General features: G+C 51.3%; 1 protein-coding gene across 2 annotated transcripts in view; it reads right to left on the bottom strand.

Moving 5' to 3' along the window:
* LOC106608460 (protein phosphatase 1 regulatory subunit 14B) overlaps positions 1–12133 on the bottom strand; it is a 41997-nt gene extending 29864 nt beyond the window's left edge. Inside the window, exons 1-2 of one of the 2 annotated variants that reach the window (XM_082977331.1) lie at positions 11532–12133; positions 11192–11426 (exon numbers count right to left, since the gene is read on the bottom strand). In XM_082977331.1, the coding sequence (XP_082833457.1) occupies positions 11192–11395 (204 nt within the window). In that variant the 5' untranslated portion in view covers positions 11396–11426; positions 11532–12133. Of the gene's footprint in view, positions 1–11191 lie in introns of both variants that reach the window. The other variant, XM_082977330.1, reaches the window with a different exon arrangement.
* Positions 12134–13810: the final 1677 nt, after the last annotated feature.

The raw sequence follows: 13810 nt of genomic DNA, 5'->3' as shown, positions 1-13810 counted from the left end.
CCCCCTGCTTCCTCTCCCTCTCTCCACCCCCCTGCTCCCTCTCCCTCTCTCCACCCCCCTGCTCCCTCTCCCTCTCTCTCTCTCCACCCCCCTGCTCCCTCTCCCTCACTCCACCCCCCTGCTCCCTCTCCCTCTCTCCACCCCCCTCTCCCTCTCTCCACCCCCTGCTCCCTTTCCCTCTCTCCACCCCCCTGCTCCCTCTCTCCACCCCCCTGCTTCCTCTCCCTCTCTCCACCCCCCTGCTTCCTCTCCCTCTCTCCACCCCCTGCTCTCTCTCCCTCTCTCCACCCCCCTGCTCCCTCTCTCCACCCCCCTGCTCCCTCTCCCTCTCTCCACCCCCCTGCTCCCTCTCCCTCTCCCCACCCCCCTGCTCCCTCTCTCCACCCCCCTGCTCCCTCTCCCTCTCTCCACCCCCCTGCTCCCTCTCCACCCCCCTGCTCCCTCTCCCTCTCTCCACCCCCCTGCTCCCTCTCCCTCTCTCCACCCCCCTGCTCCCTCTCTCCACCCCCCTGCTTCCTCTCCCTCTCTCCACCCCCCTGCTCCCTCTCTCCACCCCCCTGCTCCCTCTCCCTCTCTCCACCCCCTTGCTCCCTCTCCTCTCTCCACCCCCCTGCTCCCTCTCCTCTCTCCACCCCCTGCTCCCTCTCCCTCTCTCCACCCCCCTGCTCCCTCTCTCCACCCCCCTGCTCCCTCTCTCCACCCCCCTGCTCCCTCTCCTCTCTCCACCCCCTGCCTCCTCTCTCCACCCCCTGCTCCCTCTCCTCTCTCCACCCCCCTCCTCCCTCTCCCTCTCTCCACCCCCCTGCTCCCTCTCTCCACCCCCCTGCTCCCTCTCTCCACCCCCCTGCTTCCTCTCCCTCTCTCCACCCCCCTGCTCCCTCTCCCTCTCTCCACCCCCTGCTCTCCCTCTCCACCGCCCTGCTCCCTCTCCCTCTCTCCACCCCCCTGCTCCCTCTCCCTCTCTCCACCCCCCTGCTCCCTCTCCCTCTCTCCACCCCCCTGCTCCCTCTCCCTCTCTCCACCCCCTGCTCTCCCTCTCCACCGCCCTGCTCCCTCTCCCTCTCTCCACCCCCCTGCTCCCTCTCCCTCTCTCCACCCCCCTGCTCCCTCTCTCTCTCTCCACCCCCCTGCTCCCTCTCCCTCTCTCCACCCCCCTCTCCCTCTCTCCACCCCCCTGCGCCCTCTCTCCACCGCCCTGCTCCCTCTCCCTCTCTCCACCCCCCTGCTCCCTCTCCCTCTCTCTCTCTCCAACCCCCTGCTCCCTCTCCCTCTCTCCACCCCCCTGCTCCCTCTCTCCACCCCCCTGCTTCCTCTCCCTCTCTCCACCCCCCTGCTTCCTCTCCCTCTCTCCACCCCCCTGCTCCCTCTCTCCACCCCCCTGCTCTCTCTCCCTCTCTCCACCCCCCTGCTCCCTCTCTCCACCCCCCTGCTCCCTCTCCCTCTCTCCACCCCCCTGCTCCCTCTCCCTCTCCCCACCCCCCTGCTCCCTCTCCTCTCTCCACCCCCCTGCTCCCTCTCCCTCTCTCCACCCCCCTGCTCCCTCTCCCTCTCTCCACCCCCCTGCTCCCTCTCCTCTCTCCACCCCCTGCTCCCTCTCCCTCTCTCCACCCCCCTGCTCCCTCTCTCCACCCCCCTGCTCCCTCTCTCCACCCCCCTGCTCCCTCTCCTCTCTCCACCCCCTGCCTCCTCTCCTCTCTCCACCCCCTGCTCCCTCTCCTCTCTCCACCCCCCTCCTCCCTCTCGCTCTCTCCACCCCCCTGCTCCCTCTCTCCACCCCCCTGCTTCCTCTCCCTCTCTCCACCCCATTGCTCCCTCTCTCCACCCCCTGCTCTCCCTCTCCACCGCCCTGCTCCCTCTCCCTCTCTCCACCACCCGGCTCCCTCTCCCTCTCTCTCTCTCCACCCCCCTGCTCCCTCTCCCTCTCTCCACCCCCCTCTCCCTCTCTCCACCCCCCTGCTCCCTCTCTCCACCGCCCTGCTCCCTCTCCCTCTCTCCACCCCCCTCTCCCTCTCTCCACCCCCCTGCTCCCTCTCTCCACCCCCCTGCTCCCTCTCCCTCTCTCCACCCCCCTCTCCCTCTCTCCACCCCCCTGCTCCCTCTCTCCACCGCCCTGCTCCCTCTCCCTCTCTCCACCCCCCTGCTCCCTCTCCCTCTCTCTCTCTCCAACCCCCTGCTCCCTCTCCCTCTCTCCACCCCCCTGCTCCCTCTCTCCACCCCCCTGCTTCCTCTCCCTCTCTCCACCCCCCTGCTCCCTCTCTCTGTGTGTGTGTTGTAGTCTTCTGAGAGAGAGAGTCCCTCCATCCGGCTCTCTCTCTCTCTCTCTCTCTCTCTCTCTCATCCATCCATCCATCCATCCATCCCCCTCTCCTTCATTCATCCATCCCTCTCTCCTTCATCCATCCATGCCTCTCTCCTTCATTCATCCATCCCCCTCTCCTTCATTCATCCATCCCTCCCTCTCTCCTTCATTCATCCATCCATCCCTCTCTCCTTCATTCATCCATCCATCCCTCTCTCCTTCATTCATCCATCCATCCCTCTCTCCTTCATTCATCCATCCCTCTCTCCTTCATCCATCCATCCCTCTCTCCTTCATTCATCCATCCCTCTCTCCTTCATTCATCCATCCCTCTCTCCTTCATTCATCCATCCCCCTCTCCTTCATCCATCCATCCCCCTCTCCTTCATCCATCCATCCCCCTCTCCTTCATCCATCCATCCCCCTCTCCTTCATTCATCCATCCCTCTCTCCTTCATTCATCCATCCCCCTCTCCTTCATCCATCCATCCCCCTCTCCTTCATTCATCCATCCCTCTCTCCTTCATTCATCCATCCCTCTCTCCTTCATTCATCCATCCCCCTCTCCTTCATCCATCCATCCCCCTCTCCTTCATCCATCCATCCCCCTCTCCTTCATCCATCCATCCCTCTCTCCTTCACTTCCTCTCTTTCTCTGAATGGTAGCTGTAAGTCCCTGCTAGGAATAGAATGTGGGTCATTGCCAGCTCAGAAGCTTTCCGTCCCTCTACAAATCAAATGAAATGCTGACTTACAAGCCCTTAACCAACAGTGTAAATCAAGAAAAGTTAAGAAAATATTTACCAAATAAACTAAAGTAAAAAAATTATAAAAAAGTAACACAATAAAATAACAATAAGGAGGCTAAATACAGGGGGTACCGGTACTGAGTCAGTATGCAGGGGTACAGGCTAGTAATGAGACTATATACAGGGGGTACTGGTACTGAGTCAGTATGCAGGGGTACAGGCTAGTAATGAGGCTATATACAGGGGGTACTGGTACTGAGTCAGTATGCAGGGGTACAGGCTAGTAATGAGACTATATACAGGGGGTACCGGTACTGAGTCAGTATGCAGGGGTACAGGCTAGTAATGAGACTATATACAGGGGGTACTGGTACTGAGTCAGTATGCAGGGGTACAGGCTAGTAATGAGGCTATATACAGGGGGTACCGGTACTGAGTCAGTATGCAGGGGTACAGGCTAGTAATGAGACTATATACAGGGGGTACCGGTACTGAGTCAGTATGCAGGGGTACAGGCTAGTAATGAGACTATATACAGGGGGTACCGGTACTGAGTCAGTATGCAGGGGTACAGGCTAGTAATGAGGCTATATACAGGGGGTACCGGTACTGAGTCAGTATGCAGGGGTACAGGCTAGTAATGAGACTATATACAGGGGGTACCGGTACTGAGTCAGTGTGGAGGGGTACAGGGTAGTAATGAGACTATATACAGGGGTACAGGGTAGTAATGAGGCTATATACAGGGGTACAGGGTAGTAATGAGACTATATACAAGGGGTACTGGTACTGAGTCAGTGTGGAGGGGTACAGGGTAGTAATGAGACTATATACAGGGGTACAGGGTAATAATGAGGCTATATACAGGGGGCACCGGTACTGAGTCAGTGTGGAGGGGTACAGGGTAGTAATGAGGCTATATACAGGGGGCACCGGTACTGAGTCAGTGTGGAGGGGTACAGGGTAGTAATGAGGCTATATACAGGGGGTACTGGTACTGAGTCAGTATGCAGGGGTACAGGCTAGTAATGAGACTATATACAGGGGGTACCGGTACTGAGTCAGTATGCAGGGGTACAGGCTAGTAATGAGGCTATATACAGGGGGTACCGGTACTGAGTCAGTGTGGAGGGGTACAGGGTAGTAATGAGGCTATATACAGGGGGCACCGGTACTGAGTCAGTGTGGAGGGGTACAGGGTAGTAATGAGGCTATATACAGGGGGCACCGGTACTGAGTCAGTGTGGAGGGGTACAGGGTAGTAATGAGGCTATATACAGGGGGCACCGGTACTGAGTCAGTGTGGAGGGGTACAGGGTAGTAATGAGGCTATATACAGGGGGTACCGGTACTGAGTCAGTGTGGATGGGTACAGGCTAGTAATGAGGCTATATACAGGGGGTACAGGGTAGTAATGAGGCTATATACAGGGGGCACCAGTACTGAGTCAGTGTGGAGGGGTACAGGCTAGTAATGAGACTATATACAGGGGGTACCGGTACTGAGTCAGTGTGGATGGGTACAGGCTAGTAATGAGGCTATATACAGGGGGTACAGGGTAGTAATGAGGCTATATACAGGGGGTACCGGTACTGAGTCAGTGTGGAGGGGTACAGGGTAGTAATGAGGCTATATACAGGGGGTACCGGTACTGAGTCAGTGTGGATGGGTACAGGCTAGTAATGAGGCTATATACAGGGGGTACAGGGTAGTAATGAGGCTATATACAGGGGGCACCAGTACTGAGTCAGTGTGGAGGGGTACAGGCTAGTAATGAGACTATATACAGGGGGTACCGGTACTGAGTCAGTGTGGATGGGTACAGGCTAGTAATGAGGCTATATACAGGGGGTACAGGGTAGTAATGAGGCTATATACAGGGGGCACCGGTACTGAGTCAGTGTGGAGGGGTACAGGCTAGTAATGAGACTATATACAGGGGGCACCGGTACTGAGTCAGTGTGGAGGGGTACAGGGTAGTAATGAGGCTATATACAGGGGGTACCGGTACTGAGTCAGTGTGGAGGGGTACAGGCTAGTAATGAGGCTATATACAGGGGGTACAGGGTAGTAATGAGGCTATATACAGGGGGCACCGGTACTGAGTCAGTGTGGAGGGGTACAGGGTAGTAATGAGGCTATATACAGGGGGTACCGGTACTGAGTCAGTGTGGAGGGGTACAGGGTAGTAATGAGACTATATACAGGGGGTACAGGCTAGTAATGAGACTATATACAGGGGGCACTGGTACTGAGTCAGTGTGGAGGGGTACAGGGTAGTAATGAGACTATATACAGGGGGTACAGGCTAGTAATGAGACTATATACAGGGGGTACAGGCTAGTAATGAGACTATATACAGGGGGTACTGGTACTGAGTCAGTGTGGAGGGGTACAGGGTAGTAATGAGACTATATACAGGGGGTACCGGTACTGAGTCAGTGTGGAGGGGTACAGGCTAGTAATGAGGCTATATACAGGGGGTACCGGTACCGAGTCAGTGTGGAGGGGTACAGGGTAGTAATGAGACTATATACAGGGGGCACCGGTACTGAGTCAGTGTGGAGGTTATATACAGGGGGTACCGGTACCGAGTCAGTGTGGAGGGGTACAGGCTAGTAATGAGACTATATACAGGGGGTACTGGTACTGAGTCAGTATGGAGGGGTACAGGCTAGTAATGAGACTATATACAGGGGGCAGCGGTACCGAGTCAGTGTGCAGGGGTACAGGCTAGTAATGAGACTATATACAGGGGGTACCGGTACTGAGTCAGTATGGAGGGGTACAGGCTAGTAATGAGACTATATACAGGGGGTACCGGTACCGAGTCAGTGTGGAAACTATATACAGGGGGTACCGGTACCGAGTCAGTGTGGAAACTTTATACAGGGGGTACCGGTACCGAGTCAGTGTGGAGGGGTACAGGGTAGTACTGAGTCAGTATGCAGGGGTACAGGCTAGTAATGAGACTATATACAGGGGGTACTGGTACTGAGTCAGTATGCAGGGGTACAGGCTAGTAATGAGGCTATATACAGGGGGTACCGGTACTGAGTCAGTATGCAGGGGTACAGGCTAGTAATGAGACTATATACAGGGGGTACCGGTACTGAGTCAGTATGCAGGGGTACAGGCTAGTAATGAGACTATATACAGGGGGTACCGGTACTGAGTCAGTATGCAGGGGTACAGGCTAGTAATGAGGCTATATACAGGGGGTACCGGTACTGAGTCAGTATGCAGGGGTACAGGCTAGTAATGAGACTATATACAGGGGGTACCGGTACTGAGTCAGTGTGGAGGGGTACAGGGTAGTAATGAGACTATATACAGGGGTACAGGGTAGTAATGAGGCTATATACAGGGGTACAGGGTAGTAATGAGACTATATACAAGGGGTACTGGTACTGAGTCAGTGTGGAGGGGTACAGGGTAGTAATGAGACTATATACAGGGGTACAGGGTAATAATGAGGCTATATACAGGGGGCACCGGTACTGAGTCAGTGTGGAGGGGTACAGGGTAGTAATGAGGCTATATACAGGGGGCACCGGTACTGAGTCAGTGTGGAGGGGTACAGGGTAGTAATGAGGCTATATACAGGGGGTACTGGTACTGAGTCAGTATGCAGGGGTACAGGCTAGTAATGAGACTATATACAGGGGGTACCGGTACTGAGTCAGTATGCAGGGGTACAGGCTAGTAATGAGGCTATATACAGGGGGTACCGGTACTGAGTCAGTGTGGAGGGGTACAGGGTAGTAATGAGGCTATATACAGGGGGCACCGGTACTGAGTCAGTGTGGAGGGGTACAGGGTAGTAATGAGGCTATATACAGGGGGCACCGGTACTGAGTCAGTGTGGAGGGGTACAGGGTAGTAATGAGGCTATATACAGGGGGCACCGGTACTGAGTCAGTGTGGAGGGGTACAGGGTAGTAATGAGGCTATATACAGGGGGTACCGGTACTGAGTCAGTGTGGATGGGTACAGGCTAGTAATGAGGCTATATACAGGGGGTACAGGGTAGTAATGAGGCTATATACAGGGGGCACCAGTACTGAGTCAGTGTGGAGGGGTACAGGCTAGTAATGAGACTATATACAGGGGGTACCGGTACTGAGTCAGTGTGGATGGGTACAGGCTAGTAATGAGGCTATATACAGGGGGTACAGGGTAGTAATGAGGCTATATACAGGGGGTACCGGTACTGAGTCAGTGTGGAGGGGTACAGGGTAGTAATGAGGCTATATACAGGGGGTACCGGTACTGAGTCAGTGTGGATGGGTACAGGCTAGTAATGAGGCTATATACAGGGGGTACAGGGTAGTAATGAGGCTATATACAGGGGGCACCAGTACTGAGTCAGTGTGGAGGGGTACAGGCTAGTAATGAGACTATATACAGGGGGTACCGGTACTGAGTCAGTGTGGATGGGTACAGGCTAGTAATGAGGCTATATACAGGGGGTACAGGGTAGTAATGAGGCTATATACAGGGGGCACCGGTACTGAGTCAGTGTGGAGGGGTACAGGCTAGTAATGAGACTATATACAGGGGGCACCGGTACTGAGTCAGTGTGGAGGGGTACAGGGTAGTAATGAGGCTATATACAGGGGGTACCGGTACTGAGTCAGTGTGGAGGGGTACAGGCTAGTAATGAGGCTATATACAGGGGGTACAGGGTAGTAATGAGGCTATATACAGGGGGCACCGGTACTGAGTCAGTGTGGAGGGGTACAGGGTAGTAATGAGGCTATATACAGGGGGTACCGGTACTGAGTCAGTGTGGAGGGGTACAGGGTAGTAATGAGACTATATACAGGGGGTACAGGCTAGTAATGAGACTATATACAGGGGGCACTGGTACTGAGTCAGTGTGGAGGGGTACAGGGTAGTAATGAGACTATATACAGGGGGTACAGGCTAGTAATGAGACTATATACAGGGGGTACAGGCTAGTAATGAGACTATATACAGGGGGTACTGGTACTGAGTCAGTGTGGAGGGGTACAGGGTAGTAATGAGACTATATACAGGGGGTACCGGTACTGAGTCAGTGTGGAGGGGTACAGGCTAGTAATGAGGCTATATACAGGGGGTACCGGTACCGAGTCAGTGTGGAGGGGTACAGGGTAGTAATGAGACTATATACAGGGGGCACCGGTACTGAGTCAGTGTGGAGGTTATATACAGGGGGTACCGGTACCGAGTCAGTGTGGAGGGGTACAGGCTAGTAATGAGACTATATACAGGGGGTACTGGTACTGAGTCAGTATGGAGGGGTACAGGCTAGTAATGAGACTATATACAGGGGGTACCGGTACCGAGTCAGTGTGGAAACTATATACAGGGGGTACCGGTACCGAGTCAGTGTGGAAACTTTATACAGGGGGTACCGGTACCGAGTCAGTGTGGAGGGGTACAGGGTAGTAATGAGACTATATACAAGGGGTACTGGTACTGAGTCAGTGTGGAGGGGTACAGGGTAGTAATGAGGCTATATACAGGGGGTACCGGTACTGAGTCAGTGTGGAGGGGTACAGGCTAGTAATGAGGCTATATACAGGGGGTACAGGGTAGTAATGAGGCTATATACAGGGGGCACCGGTACTGAGTCAGTGTGGAGGGGTACAGGCTAGTAATGAGACTATATACAGGGGGCACCGGTACTGAGTCAGTGTGGAGGGGTACAGGGTAGTAATGAGGCTATATACAGGGGGTACCGGTACTGAGTCAGTGTGGAGGGGTACAGGCTAGTAATGAGGCTATATACAGGGGGTACAGGGTAGTAATGAGGCTATATACAGGGGGCACCGGTACTGAGTCAGTGTGGAGGGGTACAGGGTAGTAATGAGGCTATATACAGGGGGTACCGGTACTGAGTCAGTGTGGAGGGGTACAGGGTAGTAATGAGACTATATACAGGGGGTACAGGCTAGTAATGAGACTATATACAGGGGGCACTGGTACTGAGTCAGTGTGGAGGGGTACAGGGTAGTAATGAGACTATATACAGGGGGTACAGGCTAGTAATGAGACTATATACAGGGGGTACAGGCTAGTAATGAGACTATATACAGGGGGTACTGGTACTGAGTCAGTGTGGAGGGGTACAGGGTAGTAATGAGACTATATACAGGGGGTACCGGTACTGAGTCAGTGTGGAGGGGTACAGGCTAGTAATGAGGCTATATACAGGGGGTACCGGTACCGAGTCAGTGTGGAGGGGTACAGGGTAGTAATGAGACTATATACAGGGGGCACCGGTACTGAGTCAGTGTGGAGGTTATATACAGGGGGTACCGGTACCGAGTCAGTGTGGAGGGGTACAGGCTAGTAATGAGACTATATACAGGGGGTACTGGTACTGAGTCAGTATGGAGGGGTACAGGCTAGTAATGAGACTATATACAGGGGGCAGCGGTACCGAGTCAGTGTGCAGGGGTACAGGCTAGTAATGAGACTATATACAGGGGGTACCGGTACTGAGTCAGTATGGAGGGGTACAGGCTAGTAATGAGACTATATACAGGGGGTACCGGTACCGAGTCAGTGTGGAAACTATATACAGGGGGTACCGGTACCGAGTCAGTGTGGAAACTTTATACAGGGGGTACCGGTACCGAGTCAGTGTGGAGGGGTACAGGGTAGTAATGAGACTATATACAGGGGGTACCGGTACTGAGTCAGTGTGCAGGGGTACAGGCTAGTAATGAGACTATATACAGGGGGTACAGGGAAGTAATGAGGCTATATACAGGGGGTACCGGTACCGAGTCAGTGTGGAGGGGTACAGGGTAGTAATGAGACTATATACAGGGGGTACAGGGAAGTAATGAGACTATATACAGGGGGTACAGGCTAGTAATGAGACTATATACAGGGGGTACAGGGTAGTAATGAGACTATATACAGGGGGTACCGGTACTGAGTCAGTGTGCAGGGGTACAGGGTAGTAATGAGACTATATACAGGGGTACAGGGTAGTAATGAGGCTATATACAGGGGGTACTGGTACTGAGTCAGTGTGCAGGGGTACAGGCTAGTAATGAGACTATATACAGGGGGTACCGGTACTGAGTCAGTGTGGAGGGGTACAGGGTAGTAATGAGGCTATATACAGGGGGTACCGGTACTGAGTCAGTGTGGAGGGGTACAGGGTAGTAATGAGGCTATATACAGGGGGTACCGGTACTGAGTCAGTGTGGAGGGGTACAGGGTAGTAATGAGGCTATATACAGGGGGTACAGGGTAGTAATGAGACTATATACATGGGGTACCAGTCAGTGTGGAGGGGTACAGGGTAGTAATGAGACTATATACAGGGGGTACAGTCAGTGTGGAGGGGTACAGGGTAGTAATGAGACTATATACAGGGGGTACAGTCAGTGTTCAGGGGTACAGGTTAGAGGTAATATATACATGTAGGTGGGGGTGAAGTGACTATACATAGATAATAAACAGCGAGTCGCAGCAGTGTAAAAACAAATGGAGGGGGGGGGTCAATGTAAACAGTCCAGTGGCTAGGATATACATGATTGACTTGACTATAGCATACTATTTAGCTATTCCTAATGGGATATATAGTTGTTGAGTTAGGCTACAGGTTACAGGTTACAGGCTTCAGGTTACAGGTCACAGGCCACAGGTTTCAGGCTACAGACGACAGGCTACAGGTTACAGGCTACAGGCTACAGGTTACAGGCTACAGGTTACAGGTCACAGGCCACAGGTTTCAAGCCACAGGCGACAGGCTACAGGCGACAGGCTAGAGACGACAGGCTACAGCCTACAGGCGACAGGCTACAGGCCTAATAGAAAGGTCATGTCATGCTATGATGACACTGATGTTTAGTCTGTGATGTTTATTCCTTATTACACCCATGTTGTTCTACTTTCAAATTAAATACCAGATAAACGGATTATTAGGCCTCAGGGGGGTCTTAAGCCCAATCGATAGATTCAATTAGTTCATTACAATAGCCTTTATGACCCCGAATTGGCACCCTATTCAATAGTACACTACTTTTAACCATAGCCCCTATTGCATCTAGTCAAAAATAGTGCACTTTAAAGGGAGGGTAACATTTGCGACATACAACCTAATCGTTGTGTTATGTATTTATCGGTGTCTCACCTCACAGTCGTACAGATCCGTTAGCTGATCGATTATCCATTCCTCCAGATTCAATCTCTTTCTCAGTTCTTTCCGGTCATATTTCACGGTTACTCGCCCTTGCTTCCGAACGGGGGTCTCCGGTTCTTCGGTGGAACCGGCGGCCGCCGTCTGGAAATACACCCGGGGTTGAGGACTCGTCTCTGGGCTGGTAACCGCAGCCATGGTCGGTCCGCTGAAGAAAATCCTGGAAGTCCTGTTGGTAGAGTGGATTTAGACGCGTTGTTGTGTGATTGTTCGCCGTGTTGTGTGGTTGTTAATAAAAAGGCATTGATTCTACAGGAGTAGATAGAAAATGGACCTGGTCAAGTCTCTGTTACGCTATTGTTCCCTTCTTGTTAAAGAGCATGGCATTAGATTCACTTCGTGGTTTCCAAATCAAAATCACCATCAAAAATAGCCTATCAAATTAGCTATTTACACTATGACAATTCGGTGTATAAAAATAAATGAATGGCAAAGCCTAGAGAGCAGCTGTAGTCTCCTCTCCGGTTGAGTACAAAGAGAATATATTCCATGCGGTTCTCCCGTTTCTGTCCTCGTGGTGTTGTATGAACGTATGAAAAGCGGTCGACTTGTCCGTTTTCTACAGATAACTTAACGTTACGTAGACAAAACAAATGATAGTCCTGATTTATTTCCTCTTCTCTTCTTTCTCGTCTTTTTTTTGTTGGCCCTTTCCGCGTACTCTCTCTCTCGCTCTCTCTCTTCCTTTAGTGCCTCCCTCTCTCCAAACGCAACTCCGCTAGTGATTCCCTCTCCTCTCTCTCTCTGTCTCTCTCTCTCTCCCTCTCCTCTCTGTCTCTCTCTCCTCTCTGTCTGTCTGTCTGTCTGTCTCTCTCTATCTCTCTCTCTCTGCAGTGCTCATCTCTCTCTCTCTATATATATATATATATTTCTCTCTCTCTCTTTCCGTCCACATTTGAACAGTCCATTCGCTGCTGACGGCACCATAGGCCTACTACTGACCACACAGCACAGCGTTCCTAGCTGCTGGTTCTATTTTGGGTCCCTGAAAACGTTTTTTAATTGTTGGATATTAAAGACTGTAAAAAGGCCAGTAAATCGGCTCCAAGTGATTTTCATTTCAAGTAACAGTTGAAATTATTATGTTTTAGTCAAATATTAAATCTGTTTGGGTTTATTGCGGTTCATTTTCAGTCTACAATTATTTGTATTTTTTTCTGTTATGCCTAGTTAAATAAAGGTTAAATAAAGGTTAAATAAATAGAAAATGTGACGGTCCCCAGACTATCCGCTGAAGAAAAGCATCATGCCGCTGCTAGTTGATGGTCCCTGATAACGGTGATACAGTCGCCAGTCACCACTTAGCAGACTACTTAAGTTTCCAGCCTATTTCTGTTCTATTCTCAAGACAATCATCCATCATAATCACTATGGGTCTACCTAACAGGGTTTATTACGGTTCTAGAAACATTTCCTCTGAGATTTTACTCTCCACAGCACAATATCTTCTGTCTTCTTCCACATTTTAACATGTTTGAGTAACCTGGTAACCTAGTAACCCAGTAACCTAGTAGCCTAGGTTACACGATGTAATATATATTGTGACCCGCTGACATATTATTTTTTATGAAATAAATTGTTTAATTTGCACAGAATTAAAATACAAAACATGATTTTGACAATAAAAAATAAAAAATAAATAGATAACACATCGGCTAACACCAATAAGCATCTATAAGATCTTTGTGAATTAAATTGAAGGCTTCAACTGGCAATAACTGACTGGTCCGGTTTTGTAGGTTAGGCTACTGTTAATTGTACCTTGGGGGTTTGAGATAAAACACAGAGCGCTTTCCAAATCTCTCTCTGTCTCTTAATTCAATTTGATTCAAAGGGCTTTATTGGCATGGGAAACATATGTCTCTCTCTCGCTCTCTCTCTCTCTCTCTCTCTCTCTGTCTCTCTCTCTCTCTGTGTGTCTCTCTCTCTCTCTCTCTCTCTCTCTCTCTCTCTCTCAATCTCTCTCTCCCTCCCACAAGGCTCTTGTCAAAGCAGTGAACTACATAGGAAATAGGGGAATGCACAGATGGAATGATGGTTTTAACAGGAAAATAAAGGATTGTCTCTGTTAACAGCATGCAGGCGTGTGCGTGTGTGTGTGTGTGCTTGTGTGTGCTTGATGCAGAGGTCACATTTTTTTTCACTGGGGTTTGTATCTTTTAACAGCAGCAATAGATACCCTGGCAAGTGTGTTTGTGTGTGTGTGTGTGAGAGAGAGAAAGAGTGAGAGAGAGATTTGGGAAGCAAGAGAGTCAACCATCCACATACCACGATGATTCAAGCAACATCTCTGAGTAGTCGCATGTGCACACACACACACACACACACACACACACACACACACACACACACACACACACACACACACACACACACACACACACACACACACACAATAGCAGCAAGACATGAAACCTGAATAATTCAATAAGTATGTCTGAATCTCACAGTCCAGTAACCCCAGACTGCAAGCCTTATTTAAACACAATATATTTGACATCTTACCAGTGAAATGGTAACATGGAATATCAACGATAGATAGACTTGTAGGGC

Source organism: Salmo salar, chromosome 07 (genome assembly GCF_965601325.2).
Source record: "Salmo salar chromosome 07, fSalSal1, whole genome shotgun sequence".
In the NCBI taxonomy this organism is placed as follows: domain Eukaryota; kingdom Metazoa; phylum Chordata; class Actinopteri; order Salmoniformes; family Salmonidae; genus Salmo; species Salmo salar.
Note: the sequence above shows the minus strand (reverse complement) of the source record. Positions and strands in the feature narration are given on the sequence as shown.